This window comes from Crinia signifera, chromosome 6 (genome assembly GCF_055691185.1).
Source record: "Crinia signifera chromosome 6, ASM5569118v1, whole genome shotgun sequence".
NCBI lineage: Eukaryota > Metazoa > Chordata > Amphibia > Anura > Myobatrachidae > Crinia > Crinia signifera.
In genome coordinates, this window is record NC_139222.1 from 229,703,765 (window position 1) to 229,724,857 (window position 21,093).

The 21,093-nt window shown below is 43.7% G+C and overlaps 1 protein-coding gene across 2 annotated transcripts in view; it reads right to left on the reverse strand.

Moving 5' to 3' along the window:
• Positions 1-446: 446 nt before the first annotated feature.
• A1CF (APOBEC1 complementation factor) overlaps positions 447-21,093 on the reverse strand; it is a 64,123-nt gene continuing 43,476 nt past the window's right edge. The window contains exons 7-12 of one of the 2 annotated variants that reach the window (XM_083149083.1): positions 18,060-18,157; positions 14,137-14,413; positions 9,693-9,886; positions 1,853-1,989; positions 1,291-1,415; positions 447-1,168 (exon numbers count right to left, since the gene is read on the reverse strand). In XM_083149083.1, coding sequence (XP_083005209.1) covers positions 1,017-1,168; positions 1,291-1,415; positions 1,853-1,989; positions 9,693-9,886; positions 14,137-14,413; positions 18,060-18,157 — 983 coding nt within the window. In that variant the 3' untranslated portion in view covers positions 447-1,016. Of the gene's footprint in view, positions 1,169-1,290; positions 1,416-1,852; positions 1,990-9,692; positions 9,911-14,136; positions 14,414-18,059; positions 18,158-21,093 lie in introns of both variants that reach the window. The other variant, XM_083149082.1, reaches the window with a different exon arrangement.

Consider the following 21,093-nt stretch of genomic DNA (forward strand, 5'->3'; position numbering starts at 1 on the left):
AAAGGGGTATCAGTGAACCTTTGCATGGTTTGGGAAATAAACATAACATGGCCACAATTTACTAAGATGGGAGTTCTATTTCATATAGGATGTTGGGTATTCTAGAGGAATAGTCTAAAATAGTCTTGGAGAGAGCTAAAGTGGAGGGAGATAATGTACCCCCAACTAGCTTCTGTCATTTTTTCAAACATAGCCTGCAACACTACAGTTAGGAGCTGATTGGCCAGTACTTTATCTCCATTTACTTTATCTCTCTCCAAGAGTTAGTAAATAGACCCCTATGTTTTAGACTGTTCTACTGAATGTCTATGTTTATTCAGTTTTATGGTTTAACTTAACCTTAAAATTACTACATACAGTACAAAGTGGCAGCAATAATGTGGATATATGGTTTTTTGATAGGGAGCGAACGTTCTCACTTTTGGATTGGATAAAGAAGAGTAGGGCATATTGTAAAATGTTTATTATTTTTAAATAAAATCCTTTCTTTATGGTCCATATGGTGGAATGCATATTCCTGGTGAATGCAGACCTTCAGTAGTTGAGTAAATATAATATTTCATTTTATGTAAAGCACATATAATGCAACTGGGCCATTTTAGACCTACTTATTGACCGCTGAAGTATAATTTATCCAAACAACCATGAGCTGTCTAAAATAGACCCACCTACAGAGAGAAACAAAGACAGGACAAAATAAAAAATAACACATTTCCTTGTTAAAGTGTTCTAAAATAATCGCACAAGGCCTTGTCTACTGAATAGTGCGTAAAAGTGTAAACAAAAACAATATTCTTTACAATGAGGAGCCAAAAATATGAACTAAATATTACTAATATAAATGCTGACTTATTCCTATAAAGCTACTGACTTCACATCATGAGTTGCCCATTTAATGAGACTAGTCTGAAATCCCCATGTGACCCTACAGTCTGTAAAAGATCCTCCTGACTAGAACTCAGTTCTCAGGGACATCCACCACCTGCACAGAAGGTTCCCAAATGAAGTATAGTCCCTTAAAATGTTCCGTAGGCGTCTCCTCGAGCTGCCAACGCAAATGCAGGATAGGTTTCATAAGTTGTGTATGCTGTAAGGTCTTGGCCCAATGCTACTGCTTGTTTCATCTGTGTGGCGGCCACTGCAACTGGCGATGTGGCAATGGCATATCCTGGAGGATGGACAGGAATAAATGTATAATACTGTACATAGACAGATGCAAACTTTGATTGAACAAACTTTGAATAAACAAACTTTGAATGGGTGAGAGAGATTTATATACTATGACTGTACCTGCAAAGGCTGCTGGGGGCTCTGCTGTCTCTGTTGAGATTCCTAAACTCTGAAGCGTAAACTCTGCTGCGTAGTTCTTGGCTTCATCCACTGATATGCAAAGTTTTTGAGGTGTAAATGGTTGACTATAAAAACAAGATAGGACACAACAATTGTAGTTCAAAAGAAAAATCATAATACTATTAAATGGTGCATAAGCATGCTATAATGGGAGCAGGGACATATCATGATTTGTGTGGGTCCACAACCATATGTGTTTTCAAGCAAGCTGCGAGCTCGGTGGCACGCTTCACTTGCCACAGGTTCTATTTCCCTCTATGGTGGTCGTGGACCTCCACAAGGGAGAATAGCCCCATGAGTGTGGATCCCCCCTGTCGGAGCACCAGCAGTCTTGATTCCGACGTCGGGATACTGACCATCGGGATTCCCCCTTTCGGGCAGTCATCCGGCACCCAGTATCTACAGGTACTGTACATCCAGCAGTATATAGGAATTTAGGATTGGGAGAACATTAATGCCCCCAATATCGGTGGGTGGAAGATATTGCAATGATTATACTCACATTGCAGGATTTTGGCTAGCAAGAACCGGTATGGTGATCTTATACAGAAACAGCTGTCTCTGGTCCTGTCCGATTGCAGAATGTAGCTGGTAAACTGGTTGTCCCCAGTTGTTTTTTTGACAAATTTCTTCCAGTATCTACAAATAAAACAATTTCTTTAAATCAAAATACTTAGATATCGTCTGTTTATCTGCAGTAATATTTCCACCTTGTAACCAAAGGCGCACAAGAGACATACTGCACATAGAAGCAGGATATTTGTTGATCAGCATACAATTCTGGCATACATTACATTTATAATGAGTAATAATCTCCATCATACAGTATAAAAGAAGGATTTGGAAAGTAAAATAATCATTAATAATAATTATGCAACATTTACATATGAGCCATATTTTGGCGAATTGAAATTATTATTTTGTTGCAGACTTATTTTATATACGGCATAAATGATTGTGGTTTAAACTTTTGTCGCAGTAAAATAATAGTTGTACCCTCAATCAATTCCCAAGCCAAAAAGGAAATAGGGTTGATTTCTTCTTCAGGTTTAGAATGAGATACACGTTTTCAAGCTCCTGATAATTGTATACTTCTATATATATACCTGCCTTAGAGTACTGTACACTCTAAGGCAGGCATGTCCAACATTGGCCCATCCCAGCATGCTTTGCCACAGTTTTGCTATTAGAGAATGCTAAAACTATTGCAAAGCATGCTGGGATGTGTAGTTTCACAACATCTGGAGGGCCAACGTTGGACATGCCTACTCTAAGGTGTGTGTTTTTGTCTGTGTGAGGACTATTGAGGGTAGCGCTGTTATTTGTACATACAGCATTTCTTGTATCTGCAATAAAATAATAATACCAAAATGTTTTTTTTTTTTACTTTCAAATTAATTTTGAATTGTTGTAATATATCTTTATTTCATGTGTTATATTATTTTGAGGAAGGCATAGATAACACTTTTTTATGGCATGATAGTTTGCAAAAGATGCCTCTATCTTTTGTGAATATACTATATGCATTTACATTCAGTAATACTTTTAAGTGCATATTTTGTTAAATCCAAGTTATAATTCCATTAGATAGTATTTGCTAATGTAATTACAGATTTCAGATATGTTGTAACCCATAGCAACCCTTTATCAAGGAATATTGATCTATCTAGTTATAGGCCTATGGCTACCATTGCATTTTTTGTACCATGATAATAGATTAAACTATATTGAGAGCAACTGAAGATATCAGTTAAAAAAATCTAATTTCTTAAACAAAGGCTTTTATCATTTCTTTTTATAGTTTCCCTCATGTTATGCAATGCTGCGCAGAGACTATTTACAGGAGCCATTCTCCTAGAAGCTCACAATCTGTCTCTATTGATGATGATGATGATGATACTACAGCTGCCTGAAAAAAATCAATCTTATTGCAGGATATGGAGAGTAAGGTTCTGATCTTTAGCTGATGGTTCATTGCCTAATCTACAAATGAATTTGAAAAAACTTCTCAGCAGATACACAGCTGATGTGGTCAAATAACTGATGCAATGGAAACATTATATTTGGTAACACTAATGCCCCTTTCAGACCGCACTAAAAAACCGGTCTATTGCCGATTTGTAACCGTTTTGAAACGGTATTCTGTGCGGTCTGAAAGGTGCAAAGTGATTTTAGCGTTTACAAAAAAAACTTTTTTGGGAAACGGTAAAAAAGCAGGGTCCTACCCGTTTCAGACCCGTTTTTTTAGGTGTCAAAACGGATCTGAAACGGTATTCTACCCGCCATCCCCCCCCTCAGCGCAGGGAAGGGAATGGTTGTGCTGGGGGCAGGGGGTCCCTGCAAGTGTCCGCCGGAGCACAGTGTGTCCTGCCCCGGCGAGAGCGGGGGCTGCTGCTACTGCTGACGGCGCAGTCCTGCGCCGAGGAGGTAAGCGGGGATGGGCAGCTCGGGCTGGGGTGCAGGCGGCTGTCTGCCTGGACTCACCAGTTCCGGAGCAGCAGCGGTTCAGCAGCGGAGTGCGGGCAGCGGGAGCATGACGTGGATGTCCCGCTGCCTCATCGCCCTCTGTGGGGGTGGGAGAGACGGCGCTGAGGCAGTCTGACACAGGCAGCAGCAGCGCAGGGTGTTCTGATGATGAGAGGGATGGAGAGCAGCCAGCGGTGCAGCTGATGGAGAGCGGGCAGGGGGGGGCAAATGGTGAGGTGATGCCCCCAATCACTTCACCATGCACCCCCCTGCCCGCTCTCCATCAGCTGGACCGCTGCAGTCCCATTCAACATCAGCACACCCTGCGCTGCTGCCTGTGTCGGACTGTCTCTACGAGCATTTGAAGGGGGGGCTTTACCGCTTTTCACACTGTTGCTTTCACACCGCAAACCTGCTTTAGACCAGGTATTTACATGCGGTGTGAAAGGGGTTAAACTTGTTCTGACCCGTTTCAAAAAACGTTTTAAATAACTGGTCTGAGCAGGTTTTGCGGTGTGAAAGCAGCATAACCCAGATAATGTTTTCCTGAGCGGTTTTCAGGAATCAAAGAGTTGTATTGGTAGGGCCATCTTACATATGGTAGGGCAATGGTTACACAGAGGGGCAGGCAGCATGATCCACTGCCCTCCTAGCCTGTAGCCACACAGTGAATGGTTGACAGCATGCTGATTAGTGGGTGGAGCTATCCTCCAATTAGAGTGCTGACAGCTATTCATTGTATGGAAGCGTGTAGAGAGAACCGCAGAAGGGGCATGTTTTCATTTATTTTAATTGGTTCCCGTGAATGGGGGTTAGGGGCCCAAGTGCAATGTTTTGCCTAGGGCCTACAATGCTGTTTTGATAACCCTTTGTCTAGACACAATGCAAAGAATGTATATTTGCACACTGCCCATATATGTAGTATCCCTATTTTGTCCCACAGTGTACTGTAATCTGCATCAGTTTAGCTGAGGTGAAGGTAGCTCTGTGATTGGGTTGGCATTGTGCTCATCCATATGATCTTTGCTCTCTGTACTTAACTGTCCTGTGACATTCTCCCTTTGCCAAAGTCTCCATGTGACATGGAGGCTGGTGTAGAGTTGTACGTAGATACATTTTGCAGAAAGATCCTGCTCTTTAATTCAGTGTATGCTCCATATTTGGGAACATGCAGCTACAGTGAATACAAGGTCACCCTGAACTTAGTCACATCTGTACTTGTAGCCAAAGGCACGTAAATTGATGTTTGCATACAGCTAAAGTCTGGTTAGGGTGTGTTGCTGAAGGTGCGAGTTAGGCAAAGCTGTACATAGGTGCAGGGCTGCCATCAGAAATTTCGGGGCCCGGGACTCATTTCCAGTCCAGGCTCCGGGCCCCCCCCCTCCTCACTTGACATACCATAACCCAACTCCTTCTACCCCATCGGTACTCTTTACCTAGAAGGGTGCCCATCGCGGGCATCCCATGCACTAAAAAATCGGGTGCGATGCGACCGACGCCGCAATTTCCCATAGGGAACAATGTGTAGAAAGTGTGGCGAGCGCAGCGAGCTACCGAGCCCAAAGCATGGCGAGCGGACGCGGACACCTTCACAGGTATACGCGTCCCCTTGCGGGCTTCACAGCTGTCCGCGTGCGCTCGCCACGCTTCAGGCTCGGTGGCTCGCTGCGCTCGCCACACTTTCTATTCTCAACTCCACGCCGACGTGGATAGTGGGGGTATGAAAAGGTCGTAGGACGCGTACCGCCGCCCCTCGCGGGCTCGCTGCGCTCGCCACGCTTCGGGTTGACGTTGATCGTGGGGTGGCGTTAACAATTGTGGGGGCCATTTCACACTTCAGGGTGCCTATTTGGCCTCTGTGGGCCATTTAACATGGTTCCCTATGGAAAAATCGGGTCAATTGAGACATTGAACAGGAAAATCGGGTCAATTTGGACATTTAACATTGTTCCCTATGGGAAATCGCGGGCATCGCGTCGGTCGCATCGCATGCGATTTTTTAGTGCATGCGATGCCCGCGATTTTTTACTAACGATGCCCACGATCAAAATCGTGGGCGCCCTTCTAGGTAAAGAGTACCACCCCATCTCCTCTGCCGCTGAGCTGCAGCCCGGAGGTCCCGGAGCGCAGGCTTCTTCAACTCAGGATGCCGGTGGCCAATTAAAATGCAGCACCGGCTGGTGAGCCAATCAGAGCGGCTGCCCGTATGCGAGCTCTGAATGGCTCACCAGCCGGTGCTGCATTTTAATTGGCTGCCGACATCCTGGGTTGAATAAGCCTGCGCTACGGGACCTGCTTTGTTCAGCGCACTGAGCACAGCGCAGCGGAGGCAGTTGGGGGTTGTGGTGGGAGAAATAAGGTGCCCGGGCCCTTCCAGAGGCTGGGGCCTGGGACACCTGTACCCACAGCACTCCCCTATTGGCAGCCCTGCATAGGTGCTCATAAGCTTGTGTTCAGGTAGATCTCCTTTACCAGGGATAAGGCACACATTAATGATGGCAGCTATCATACAGTACCAAGCAGTTCGGTATGGCAGGTCAACAGGGAGTATGCCGGTGCCAGGATCCCAAGGCGGGTGTAATGCAGTTTAGAGCATTTTAAAAAATTTGGGCTTTATAACTTTAAACATGCCAGTCAGTGTAAGTTTAACACCCACACAATTAAAACACTCTAAGTTGCATTACGCTCCTGCCTGGTATAAGACACCTTATAACTTAAAACTTATTATATGAACAGAATTGCTATTTTGTTTTTCTATTGTATTTTTAGCATTTGAAATGTGTGTTTTTTCTCATGCATTCATTTGTTTTCTTTTTATATAACACAGACACATCATAGAGTAATGCTGGCCACACATCAGACCAACTTTCCTCCAACCATCCAACTAGTTGGTTGGTTGGACTGAAAATCTGGTACTGTGTGGGGTCAAATGCCAATAAGCAATTTGCTCACAAACACAGGAGAATGGACAAAAACATTCAGTAAAATTGTTTAAATCAAATAGGTCCAACTACAGTGCATTGTCTGAGTGACAGGTGCTGTCCATTTTCAGATTTGGGAAACAAATGACAAGGGGTTTATTCTAGTTCATTCTTTCTGACAAAATCCTTCTTAGATGGACAAAACCATGTGCACTGCAGGGGGGCAGATGTAACATGTGCAGAGAGAATTAGATTTGGGTGAGTTATTTTGTTTCTGTGCAGGAAAAATACTGACTGCATGATTTTACACTTCAATATAGATCTCACTTTGAAGAAAAACCCCACCCAAATCTAATTCTCTCTGCACAAGTTACATCTGCCCCACCCACAGTGCACATGGTTTTGTCCATCTAAGAAGGATTTTGTCAGAAAGAATGGACTAGAATAACCCCCTTAATTACAAATTACATTTGCTCCTATCAAGTACCAGGTATTTGTTCCATCCTAGCAACTAGTTGGATGGTTGGAGGAAAGTTGGTCTGATGTGTGGCCAGCATAAGTCGCCATTGGAGTAGTCATATGAAAATACTACAGAGCAGTAAAGGAATAGAAACATGGATTTATGTTATTGCAACTTCTTAAATAATTTCACAGAATTAAATATGTAACAATTCCCAAATCAAGCAAACATGCGACTGGTCATAAATGCATTTGAAATCATGTATGTTTTTATGTAAAGATTTAAAAATGTTAAAGTAAAAGCCACTGAAAAGATGTTTTCTAACCTGCTGAGGACTTTACTGAATATAAAGCAATCAGCAATTTTAACTGAGAGCAAACTTCAATTAACTGTATATGTAACGTTCTCTGTAACATGAACCTCAGTACAGCCTCTTGTTGCTTAGAAATGCATTTCTCAAAAATAGAAGCAGATCACATTATACCTGCTTTTACTGTGTCGGCATTTGTAGAATGTGGGCATGTTCACATTGTGGACATTTCAAATGTTGACAATCTGTATAGTCCTGCATCATAGGGCTAGGGTTAGAGTTAACCTTAGCTACAGGATGGAAGAGGTAAGGGATAGGCTCTAATGGGAGGGTTAGGCTTAGACTATGCGAAGGGCTGTAAGAGGCAGGAGGCTACGCGTCTGCAAGCTGGAACCAGCACGTCTCCACCCATAGATATGAAGGAGGGGAGGCAGGATGCTGCGTGCCCACATGGTCAGGCCGAGAGCATCTCCACCCATAGGTATGCAAGGGGGGGAGGAATGTGTCATGCTCACTTGGTTGGGCCGGACATGCCTCCTATCTATTTTTTGAAAGCCTTGTTCCCCAATCCTTTCCTGGCCCTGTGACATATTGTGTGATGTTAAGTGAAATAAAAGCTGTGACTGATTTGGCCCATTGGAGGTGTCGACTGATTATTTTGGTAAGTGCGGGAAGACTGGGGCACCATATAGTCGGCCTCTCCCCCTTTTAGGGACAAAGGAAGCAGTTAATAGGGTGGGCCATGGGTCAACAGCGGGAAGAGATGGGGTTGCCCCGTCCCCATTTCGGCACCTCTGGTTTTCCACTGTCCAGTACGGCAGCCGGGCAGAATCAGGAGGGGAGGGAGAGGTGAGTGGTGGATAAGGAGCACAGGAGGGACAGTGAGGCAGTGCTGTAAGGCAGTACAAATTATGTCATAATTGGCATTACTACCTCACAGAACTGAGGTCATGGGTTTGATTCCCATCATGGCCCTAACTGTGCGGAATTTGTATACTCTCTCCAAGCTTGCATGGGTTTCCTCTAGGTACTCCGGTTTCTCCACAATAGAAAAATATACTGGTAGGTTAATCAGCTCCCAGCAAAATTAACCCTAGACTGTCTGTGTTTGTGTACATGTGATAGATTGTAAGCTCCACTGGGGCAGGGACTGATGTAACTGGCTATAGGAGGGGAGTATGGGGTTAAGAACTATGGGAAAGGTATGGGTTAGCCTATGGAAGGGGAGCTAAGGGTTAGGGCTTGGCTACAGGGGAGGGTAGAGGGTTAGGGTTATGCTAGGGATGGGGAGGTTAGGTTTAGGCACTAGGCAGAGGTTTAAGGCTAGGCAACGGGAGGGTGGTTTAGGCACTAGGCGGTGGGTTAGGGTTTGTCTAGAGAAGGGCAGGTCATGGTCAGTCACTAGGAGCATTATATAACAGATGGGGAGGTAAGGTCTTGGCACTAGGGAAAGGGATATGGTTAGGTTACAGGAGGAGAGGGTAGGGGTTAGGATTAGTAATATTAACTGGCAGAATTTGTACAGGACACCGTTGGACCCAGAAGACACCACTAAAACCACCAGACCTACCGTACCTAGGTACACACCTTCTGACAGTGCAACCAAATGGTGCGGCAACTCAATGTTCATCACATTCTCCAGAAGATCTGTGTCCAACAGCACAATGTATCTTTACATGTTGCATGTAACTATACCATGTCGGCTGTGGAACCATCCCTTGTGACATGCAGTTCAATCAATGGAATGATTTAATGAACAGTGATGGGAATGATAGATTGGGGGTGTATGATATACCATTCAGATTATTTTTGGACTGACACTGTATATTGGATGATAGATTGTATAGTGAGTACCCAGCTTAAGTCACCACTAGACCATCAGGAAGGTTACTGTATGTCCACATTCTAATCATGTTGACACTTCATCAGTGTTGACATATTGATTATCAACGTGATCGATGTCAACATGATGACTGTCGACAAAAAATACACCACACCCGTGTTTACATATACAATGAAACTATATACTATACATAATCTGTTTTTATTTTTAAAGAGAAAACAGTATTCTATTCCTTTTGCCAATAAACTCTCAATTTTCATGGACTATAGCACTTGTTTTACAACCACACCCACCTCCCACTATGCAAAACATGAATGCATTTTGTATATGTAACAGTCCTACCTGTGGTGCAAGTTTGATGCCTTGTGGCTTTAAGGCAACCGTGCTCAATGGAGTGAGCTCCATTCCTGGTAAAATGTCATAAAGTTTCTCGTCTCCCCTCTTGTCGCCTTTCATTTGGTATCCCAAACATCCACGACCCAGACCAGTATAAGCCAGGTATCCTCGTCCTCCCAGTCCTCTAACTCCCGCAGCCCCTACAGGTACACTCATGTAAATTTCTAGGAATGCAAGAAGGCATCGAACTGTATCAAATCAGCAGAAAATCACCCAGATCCATGATATAATGAAGAATTTTGCCCCATGTACATAGAACGTCCTTCAAACAATGGAATTTGTGTCTTTATTTCATTGTAGTTAGTTGTATACTAGAAGCCTTTTTGTTTTTGATTATATTGCTTTAAAAAATATATTATAATATATATATAATAATATTATAATATATATAAAATTAAAAATGTTTCCTTTTATGGTGTTTATATTGAGCAAATGTTTGATTTCGTGTCTGTACACTTTCATCAACACATAACGAGTGTTTGTCTGTGTATTGGCATATAATAACAGTATAAGAGTTGGATCTGCCAGATGAACTTCTTCTGCTTATAATAGTAAGTATGGGTAGTATGGGAAGCTTAGTGCAGTTTCTTTAGTACTTGGTCTGTGATTGGACGCTTCCATGCCCCTCCAAGTGGAAGAAGACACAACAGTCTGATCTCTATATAGCTTGTCTATTATGTGGATATGTGCAGCACAAATGTATCAAATGTAGGTATTTTCTGAAAAGCAAGCAGATCTAATAAGTGGCAATAAGTATTTTTGTATTGAGAAAATGTTCCAATTTGAATCTCCTGGACATGGGCCCATCTGACCCCGTGGATCAGTAAGAAGCAAAATCGCTTATACAATCTGGACTTCTGGGTTTCAGATGCTACTGCGCATGCATACAGGCCTGTATTATCCATAAGGCTGAAGTATAGGGCCATGCATGGACTACAGTAGGTGCCCATCAAAACAGTTATTATTTATACATTTTAAAAAAACTAATGGCAGTCACCAAGCAAAAGACAGGACTTCAAAAGTGAAGAAAAGGACAACTGTCCTATCCTAATATAGTATTTCATTATATGCAAATGGTAATACACAGATAAACTAGCACCTATCAATGTTATCCATGTGCTTTGCTAACCGTAAATATGTTAGCAATGAAATTATTTTCCTCCATTGTTTAATACCAGTTCAGTGTACATAGGCTTTAAAATTCTATGAAATTAATGAACAAATTAATAAATTAAAGCAAAAATTATAAAACTTTGCCTTTTAATTTCTTTAAACTAATTAATAATATGCAACATCATCCAATATTATATAAACAGATAAATTCTTCTAGTAAATCAGCACAGAACCGTAAATAATCACATGCCGCAAGATTGATCATAAAGTAGGTCATAAAGTAATATCATTCTAAATATTAGTCTACAGTATGTATGGCATGTTAGCAGCATCAAAGAAAAAGGAAGGAGTAAAAAGTAAATGGGCCAACCACATCCCTTTTGTGCACGCACGCCCCTTAAACACTGCTTTGAGGTGAAATATTAGCGGCCAAAATATAATGTATCCCGAATTTATGACAATTTTTCTGCTTTCTTGCTTATAAATAATTGCATATATTGAAACTGGCTAAATTTTAAGAAGTTTTTTCAAAATAGGAATATGATATTTGGTCCCGCATCTCCATGTCTGCACTTTTCTTGGCGGCCCTGCATGTTAGTTATATCACTATACTGCAGGGGTTGCAAAACCGTGGCTCTTGAGCCGCATGTGGATTTTTCTTAAGGAGATTCTGCTCCCACACCCATGACAGTGCCGTTTGCCCCCTCTGACAGTGGCACAGTAAGAGGGGGTAAGTGGCAGTGTTGTGGGTGCGGGAGCTGGCTCACAGCGGAGTTGGGCACAATAACTGTGGTCTCTGTTAAGACTGGCTATCAACTCTTCCATTATAAAAGGAGATGCCAGAGTGGTGTGCTTATGCTGCTCTCTCCAGGGCTTCATCCTATTGGACCAGCTTCCTTCCTAGGCTTGTAAGTTATTTTAGTCACTAATAGTGGGGATTGATTCAGCTTAGCCTGCAATTGAGTGCTGCAAGAATAATATAGTAATATCTCATATGCCTTTTGTAGTGTGTCACAAGGTGTTATAAATACATTAACTGGGCTGTTGGTTTACTTAAAAGTAAAGATGATAAAAAGCATAAATATGCTGCTACTTTGAAGCTGAGGTGTCACAAGGTGGTTTTATATAGCATAAATGTGCTGCTTGCAGCTAGACCGTGGCCTTGTAGGTGCTAGGCCACGCCGATTTTGTGCATTGTATCAGCTCCTTGTCAACCCAACATGCTTTTTGGCTCATTGCCTCTGATTGGTTGGCCACCCTTTCTATACAGAGGGACCGCTTATGAAAATGGCTTTGTTATTCAGCAATGACAATAAAAGCTTGTTCTAGACATAAGTAGCACTGTGCGGAACCTACTTTAATCTAATATTTTGCCTTTAGTAATACATTTATGCAAGCAAGGCTGTGTCACATTGCAAATAAGAATGACCTGTGTATTAATTCCATTTAAAAATAGTTACATCACAATCAGTGGTGGTTTTTACCTAGGGGGCTGCAGGGCTGCAGCCCCCTAGGTAAAATCCGCCACTGTGAGACTGCACTGGCTTCACTGTGACTGGCAGTGACTTCCTACCCGGGAACTCAGCAGGGATCGGGAGCAGCGATGCAGGAAACCTCCGTCCATCCTCATCGCCACCGCTGCTCCCGGTCCTTGCAGAGTTCCCGGAGCCTGTGCAATGATGACAGGCGCCAGGGCAGGAACTCACTGTGGCAGTTCTCCTCCCCCGAAAAGGTACGGGCGGCCACTGATCACAATACTCCAGTAGGTGCATCAAACACATAAAGATGCTGATATTTAATTTACTCTAAGAATTGCAGCCATTTGTTATTAAACCTTTAAGCAGGCACTTGTTTATTGCAATATACTTGTATATGTCAGATCTGGATACTGATACCAAGATCATGGGCCTTTATAGCCTTTGTCAGGCATAGGTCGCACTATTGGACCTTGCACCAACCTTATGGGAGATTGCCCATTTGGCACTTCCGGTAAATGCCTGAAGAGCCGATTATCTGATGGGCCAGCCACACAGAGTGGGACGGGCTGGCAAACCCTGTACGGCCATCCAGCATACAGAAATATGGGGGTGGCAATGTCCCTCTTAGCTGTGACCACGCCCCCTTTTCACAAGCTGTTGGTGCCCACGGTCACTAAAATGCCAGGGCATTAATACAGCCCCAATCCGTCCCCGATTAGCCATATGACAGGACCATTATGTCTCTGTTCGTATGGGCCTCCTATGCGAGCAGTCCTTCTTTGCTGTACACAACTGCTATCAGTGACATACCTGTGACACACCTGCCACACTCCCAGAAGACGCAACATCTCTGCACATTTTTTTAGCCACCACTGTTACCAACCAGGATCACCCATACATTGCTGCTACCATACTGTACTTCTGCAACTCTGAACAAACTGTATTTATGCACAGTGCAACTAATACACATCTGCAATGGAGCTCCAACACTCGCAATGCAAATCATACACATGCATATTGTGATGTATACATATGTGCAGTGTGACTCACACACATGCACAGTGTGACTCCTACACATGCACAGTGTGACTCCTACACATGTGTGGTGTGACTCCTACACATGCACGGTGTGACTGATACACATGGTAAGTGTGACTCATATACATGTCCGCGCGCGATTCATACACATGCGTGGAGTGAAATGTAAGGTGTGACTCAGAAACATGTGCTGTGTGACTAATACACGAGCTTGGTGACCGTGGGACTCATATACATCATGCACGGTGCAACTCATACACGTACTCAGAAGAAAAAGAGCGGTTCGATTTTGAATCCGGACAAAATATGTCTACTCTTCTACCACTCTTCAGAGCTGTAGGTGGCTGCATACTGAAGGCTGTCGTTGAATCAATAAAATAAAATGAATTACAAAGAATATTATTCAGTCTGCTTTGTTATTCTAAAACAGTACCATTCACTACTGCAATTTATTATGTACTACATTAGAGGTGATGATTCATTTTTCATTCTCACTGCAATCTACTTACACAGTGAGAGTTATAGGACTCACATTAGCCAACAGTTCAGGTCGGTAACTGTTCCTTGTACATTACAAGGGTGACTGATTAGGGGGTCTAATTAAATAAATTACATAGAGCTAACTTGCTGTCGGGATCTAAACAACTAATTGAATTCCCAAACTGTCATGTCATGCATGGTCTGCCTTCTCAATTTATAATGTTTTCAAACATTTAATACACGAAACGCAGATTCATTGAATTCATTTACAGTGCTGTTACCTCTAACAGATGGAGGACGGACGAGGCCGCGATTGCTGACGTAGCCTTTGGTAGGAGGGAAGTGGATGCTGGGGATGGCGGCAGCGTAGGCTGGTGGTGCGTAGAAGACAGGTGCCCCGAGGTAGGCTGTGGTTGGGTCATAGACATGGCCAATGGTGTATGTGTATTCTGGTTGTACGGCTCCTCCTCTTCCTCCTGTTCCTCTTGTGTACCTTACATAACTATCCTTGTCTACTGGCTTAGCCAAAGTCACTTCTATAGGAGAGCCATCTATGATCTGTAAGCAAAGACATACATACATGGCATTAACCATAGCATTTTACTCCGCAGTCATGCTGTTATATATAAATAAATGACTGCTCTAATTCTGTTGTCCTAAAGAGCATGGCCATAACCCACATTATTGCAGCAATGGATTTTTAATGTCAGATGATAACAGAATCATGAGTTTTATCTGTGCATTTGTTATTTCTTCTGTGCATCTAGTAACTGTGATATCATCCTACGTAGAAAATGGGACCCAATAATATCCCCTCAGTCAGTCCTCAGATTACATTTCTGTAACTGGCATTAAGGTCCCTACACACAGAGAGATTTAAAACCATTCAGAAGGGAGATTCAGCATGAGAGATTTAAAATCTCTCACAGCGTTTAGGTGACTTTAATTATTCAAATTTAAAAAATGGGTTGGAATAAATCCTGGGGGAGTGTTATCTTCAATAGAAAAATAAATAAATAATGTAAAAAATGGCGTCCTGCCCTCTCTGAACCAGTCCTGGTTTCTCGGATACCAGGGGGGAAATATTAAATAAGGTCTCCCTGTATTCAAGAAACCAACACTGGGCTCTTGGGCCGGTCCTGGTTCCCAATATATGGTGAACAAAGTGAGTGGGGGTCCCCCGTATTGTAGGGACCAGCACCGGGCTCTTGAGTCAGCCCTGGTTCCCAAAATATGGGGGACAAAATGAACAGGGGGTGTAATGCCATAGCCAGGGGACATGCTTGACTGGTTCATGTGGCCAAAGCATTACCCACCCTAACTAGTCAGCCCAGACGGGGAGATTTGGGGGAGGTGGGGACTCCCCCAAATAAAGGGGTCCCCGCTCTCCAGATCCGGTCATCAATGCATAATCACTGAAAGCCATATAGGTGATCCGGATGATGTTGAGCTTTTCATGTGTTGACCATTTACATGTTGTCTGCACGTGTCAACCTTTTTCCATGTCGATCACGTGCATGTCGACCTTTGAGGTCAACCTAGACACTGATGACACAAGGACTGTCAGCATACCTCTCAACTTTGCAACCAGTAAGGAGGGAAAGCAGGTTACGTGGCCCACAAGAGGGCGTGGTCTAAAAGTGTGTCATTCACGCGAGGTCACGCCCCATTTTAGCCGCGCTGGGGGCCTGACCAGCTGCTCTGTAAGCTGCTGGCCAGCCCCCAGCCTCACTGCTGAGGGAATGGACACTGTGCACATGCGCACATTGTCTATTCTATGGATTACTGGATTACTGGGGAGGGGGGGGGGGACGACTACCAACTGCCCCCCCCCCCTGCTATGGGACACTGCCAGCCCGCGGGATGCGGGGCAGTTGGGAGGTTTGCTGTTAGTCCTATTATCCACACCCACCATTCTGACTCTCTCTCTCTCTTTCTCTTTCTCTCTCTCTCTTTCTCTCTCTCTCTCTCTTTCTCTCTCTCTCTCCCCCTCTCTCTCCTCTCTCTTTCTACATCATGTGCTATCACAGTAATAATTTAAAGTACTGTATTTAAAAGCGTATAAAGTATTTGCACACAGGAAAAGATGTACAGATTTTCCAGCACAATGAAGTGCTTTAGTCAAATATAGTATTTACTCCAGAACCAACAAATGTATCCCAATGCAAGCAAATGTATCAATGTGTAAAGAAGGATTACCATGTATTTAAGTTAATATAGATGTTCATGTCTGACACCAAAACAGTATTTACACATGAATTACATGTTCTGCTTTGTTTGTGCTGCTTTGTTATTGAGGCTGCAGCTATATTTAGTATTGCCTATTTCTCACAGTCTCATCGGGCTGTGACTATGCTTCTAACAATAACTAGTGTGATCTATGTAATAACATACAGAACAGAACTACATCATGGTGCAGATTTATCAAAGCTTGTAAAGAAATAAAGAAACAACCAATCAGCTCCTAACTTCTATGTAACAGGCTGTGTTTTAAAACTGATTGGTTGTACTTTATCTCTCTACACTTTGGCCCTTATTCTGATCGGTGCGGCCAGAGCCGATTATGCGGCCAGGACCGTGCGTGCGAAACCCCGCCTTCCATACGGATCGCCAACTCCGTCCGTATGCGGTAAGAAGCTAGCCGAACGGACCGCACATGTCATTTTCACGGAATACGCCTCCTCCATCTAAGGGAACCTCCCCCATCATTCGATGGTCGCAGACCATCGAATGCAGGACCGAATGCTCCACCAGCACCCGCAACCTCAGACCACACGGACATTTTCCCGTGCAAAAGCAGGGATCTGGGCGGGCAGCTGACATCCGGTGATGTCATATGTCCGCCCCCTACACGTGCGTCACGGCCGCATTACCATACGTACGCCCAGCGTTTTCATGGGCACTCCCATGAAACGCGGGGCATATGCATATGGTAATGTGCCCACATAGCCCTTCACGCCCCTCTCCACCCCCTGTTCGGAGTGTTCACATATCATGAGGGATTTGGCCGTACGCCCCGCTCGCACCTGCGCAGAGACGCCTCTGCACATGCGCAGACACAAAACATCGGCGGCCCGAACGCACGCGGATATATCCGCACCGATCAGAATAAGGGCCTTTATCTCTCTATACGCTTTGATAAAGCTCCCCAAGATGTTGAAACAGTATGGTATCAAAAAGAGCAAAATATTAGCTTGGCTTTGTTCTGTGAACACTACAGTATCTAAAATAAATGTCACATAAAATAGAATGTAAACTTTTTTTTAAAGTATCATTGTAATATTTATTTAAATGGATATAGTACGGGCAATAAAGTAAATCTGAGTAATAATTTTGTAATTAACCGTAACAGCAGCAATGTTTGCACTTTAAAACGGTTATGGCTTTAAGCAAATCAGTAATCTGGCTGTATACTTTGGTTGAACCTAAGCATTGCCCTACAAGCCCTACAAGTCTACTGTCATTCTATGACTATGGGCAGTATTCAATGAGAAAAATTTGCCGTGTTTCATGGCGAGTTTGTGCTATTTTCGCGTTGGAAGGAGTATTTTGCTCTCCAAAAGTGAACCACCCTATTCAATGTGATATTTTCGCCGTCTTTTTAAGTGATTTTCGCCGTGTAGCAATTCTCCATCTTTTCATGGAGAACTGGAATGTGAACTTTTAAACTAAAAGGTTTTTTTTTTTTTGTGGTCAAAAAATCAGGATTTTTTTCTGTGAAGGGGCATGTTATTTTTATTCATGTGCCGGAGCTCTCGAGCCGCTCATTAGATATTCATATATTCACTGCACCCGATCATTACATATGCACGATCGGGTGCAGTGAATACTGGGTCCCCCGCTGGCTACAGGGGGGGGGCAGCTTGTGCTGCCTGGGTCCCGGGGAGCCCTCCTCCCCTCCACATATGTTCTGGGGCAGCCAGGGAGACTTTAATCTCCCTGGCTGACACCGTCCCCCGGCTCACTGCCAGCTCCCTGCTGCGGAAGCTTGTCCGCTGCAGGGGTAAGACTCGCCGCGAGTGGCGGCGAGTCTTAACCACATTGAATAGTGGGAGCAGGAGTGGCAGCGAGCCCTCCGGAACAGGGCGAGTGCATGGCGAGAGAAAAAATCTCTCGCCATGCACGGAGAATTTTTCTCATTGAATACTGCCCTATATGTTTAGAAGTAAACAACAACAATGTGTAATTTTAGTGCGTACCCCACCTTGCCATTTAAGACATTCATTGCTTCAACTGCATCACCGCGATTGTTAAAGTGCACAAAGGCGTAATCTCTGATTTTTTTTATACGCTCAACAGCCCCTAGAAAAACGGGAAAAAAAATTAAGAATAGTCATTAGAGACAAGAAAAAGAAGGGATATTCCTTATCCAAATATCCCGAAAACCATAGTTTCCAGAATGTACTTTTTTTTTTGCTAAAAAAAACCCGGTACTTGTTTCCTAGAAGGGCGCCCATCGCGGGCATCGCATGTACATCGCATGCCATTATAATGGCATGCGATGCGACCGATGCGATGGCTGCGATTTTACATAGGGAACAATGTTAAATGGCCCAATTGACCCGATTTTACATAGGGAACAATGTTAAATGGCCCACAGACCCCAAATAGCCACCCTGAAGTGTGAAATGCCCCCCCCCCAATTGTTAACGCCACCCCACGATCAACGTCAACCCAAAGTGTGGCGAGCGCAGCGAGCCTGCGAGGGGCGGCGGTACGCGTCCTCCGACCTTTTCATACCCCCACTATCCACGTCGGCATGGAGTTGAGAATAGAAAGTGTGTCGAGCGCAGCGAGCCACCGAGCCCGAAGCGTGGCGAGGGGACGCAGAATACGAGCCCGAAGCGTGGCGAGTGCAGCGAGCCGCGCGAGGGGACGCGTAATACATGTTAAGTAATCCGTGTCCCCTCGCGGGGCTCGCTGCGCTCGCCACGCTTCGGGAGTGTGTTCCGCGTCCCCTCGCCACGCTTCGGGCTCGGTGGCTCGCTGCGCTCGCCACACTTTCTATTCTCAACTCCACACCAACGTGGATAGTGGGGGTATGAAAAGGACGGAAAAGGACGCTGCGCTCGCCACGCTTCGGGTTGGCGTTGATCGCGGGGTGGCGTTAACTATTGGGGGGGCCATTTCACACTTCAGGGTGGCTATTTGGGGTCTGTGGGCCATTTAACATTGTTCCCTATGTAAAATTGCGGTAATCGCGTCGGTCGCATCGCATGCGATTTTTTGGCCGCATGCGATGCGACCGACGCAGTTTTTTTCCTTGCGATGCCTAAGATCAAAATCGTGGGTGCCGTTCTAGGAAACAAGTACCAAAAAAACATACTGGGGACATCTGTAACTGGCACTACTGGGGACATGACATGTAACTGGCACTACTGAGGACATGATATGTAACTGGCACTACTGGGGACATGATATGGCACTAAATTTGTGCATGAAAATTATTGCTTAGCAATCAAATTCAGTGCCTGGGATAGGACACAAACTTTGCTTCATGTTTTAAAACCTTGTTTCATGCACAAATAAAAATTTTTGTGTGCATTTCATGTGCATAAATGCAAGATACCTCAAGAAACATCATTGAAATATAAAAATATTCCGAAATACAGAATAATCCATTATCCAAAATGCTTCTGGTCCCAATACTCAACCTGTACTGTATTTATAAAGGGAAAATCAATAAAAATTAAACATCCGCTGTTCACTGTTCATTGCCATAGGACAGGGCTGGGCAACACCGGCCCTCCAGATGTTAATGAACTACACATCCCAGGATGCTTTGCATTAGTTTTGCTATGTGGCCATGCTGAAACTGATGCAAGGCATGCTGGGATGTGTAGTTCATCAACATCTGGAGGGCCGGTGTTGCCCAGCCCTGCCATAGGAGATTTCTAGATGGGACGAGACTAGACTCTTTTCAATTATTATTGCATTTATCTCAACAGAGCTGTAAAAAATAACTATTAAGATGATTACAAGGACAGAACTTTGAAGTCAGAAAGAATTTCTACATATCCTAACTTCACTGCGTGCTATCTCTAACTGATTTGAGAAGCACATAAATAACCAATTTTTTTATTACCTAGTAGTTTATCACATTGTACAGTTCACAGTTCAGGTTTCAACCTTGGTTTAGCAAGACTACTGTAGATTAAATGCTGCTACAGTATGTGAAATACCATGTTGTAGCATTGACAAATACATTTAAATACACAATGACTTAGCTATATGCATGAAAACATGACCAGGGATCTGTACTTGGACCAGTGCTTTTTAATATCTTTATTGGTGATATTGCAAATGGAATTGAGGGTAAAATGTGCCTTTTTACAGATGACACAAAGGTATGCAACAGGGTAGACACACCAGGAGGGGTAAAACAAAAGATTGATGATCTAGGTAGATTAGAGGAATGGTCAAGAGCATGGCAACTACAGTTTAATGCCAAAAAATGCAAAATCATGCACTTGGGTTGCAAAAATCCAAAGACTAAATATAGTATAAATGGCACTATAATGGAAACTACTGAGGAAGAGAGGGATCTAGGTGTCACTATTTCAGGGGACTTAAAGGCAGTTAGGCAGTGTAACAAAGCAATGAAGAAGGCAAGTCAGATGCTTGGTTGCATAGGGAGAGGTATGAGCAGTAGAAAGAAAGAAGTAATAATGCCACTGTATAGGTCATTGGTACGGCCTCATCTAGAGTACTGTGTTCAGTTCTGGTGGCCATATCTCCAGAAGGATATAAATACATTAGAGTCTGTACAAAGAAGGGCAACTAAAATGGTGCATGGCCTACATCACAAAACGTACCAGGAAAGACTAAAAGATCTTAATATGTATACTTTAGAGCAGAGAAGGGAAAGGGGGGACATGATAGAAACTTTCAAATATATCAAGGGTTTTAACAAGGTACAGGTGGGAGACATTCTTCACAGGAAGAGGAGCAACAGAACACGAGGACATGCACTGAAACTAGAGAGAGGGAGATTCAGGGGAAATATGAGGAAGAATTACTTCACAGAAAGAGTAGTAGATAAGTGGAATAGCCTCCCATCAGAGGTGGTAGAGGCAAATACAGTAGTACAATTTAAACATGCTTGGGATAGGCATATTGATACAAAAAATAAGGTTAAAATATGGTTTGAGGTAACATGCTTAGAAAAGGGGCAGACTAGATGGGCTAAGTGGCTATAATCTGCCGTCAAAATCTATGTTTCTATGTTTCTATGGATC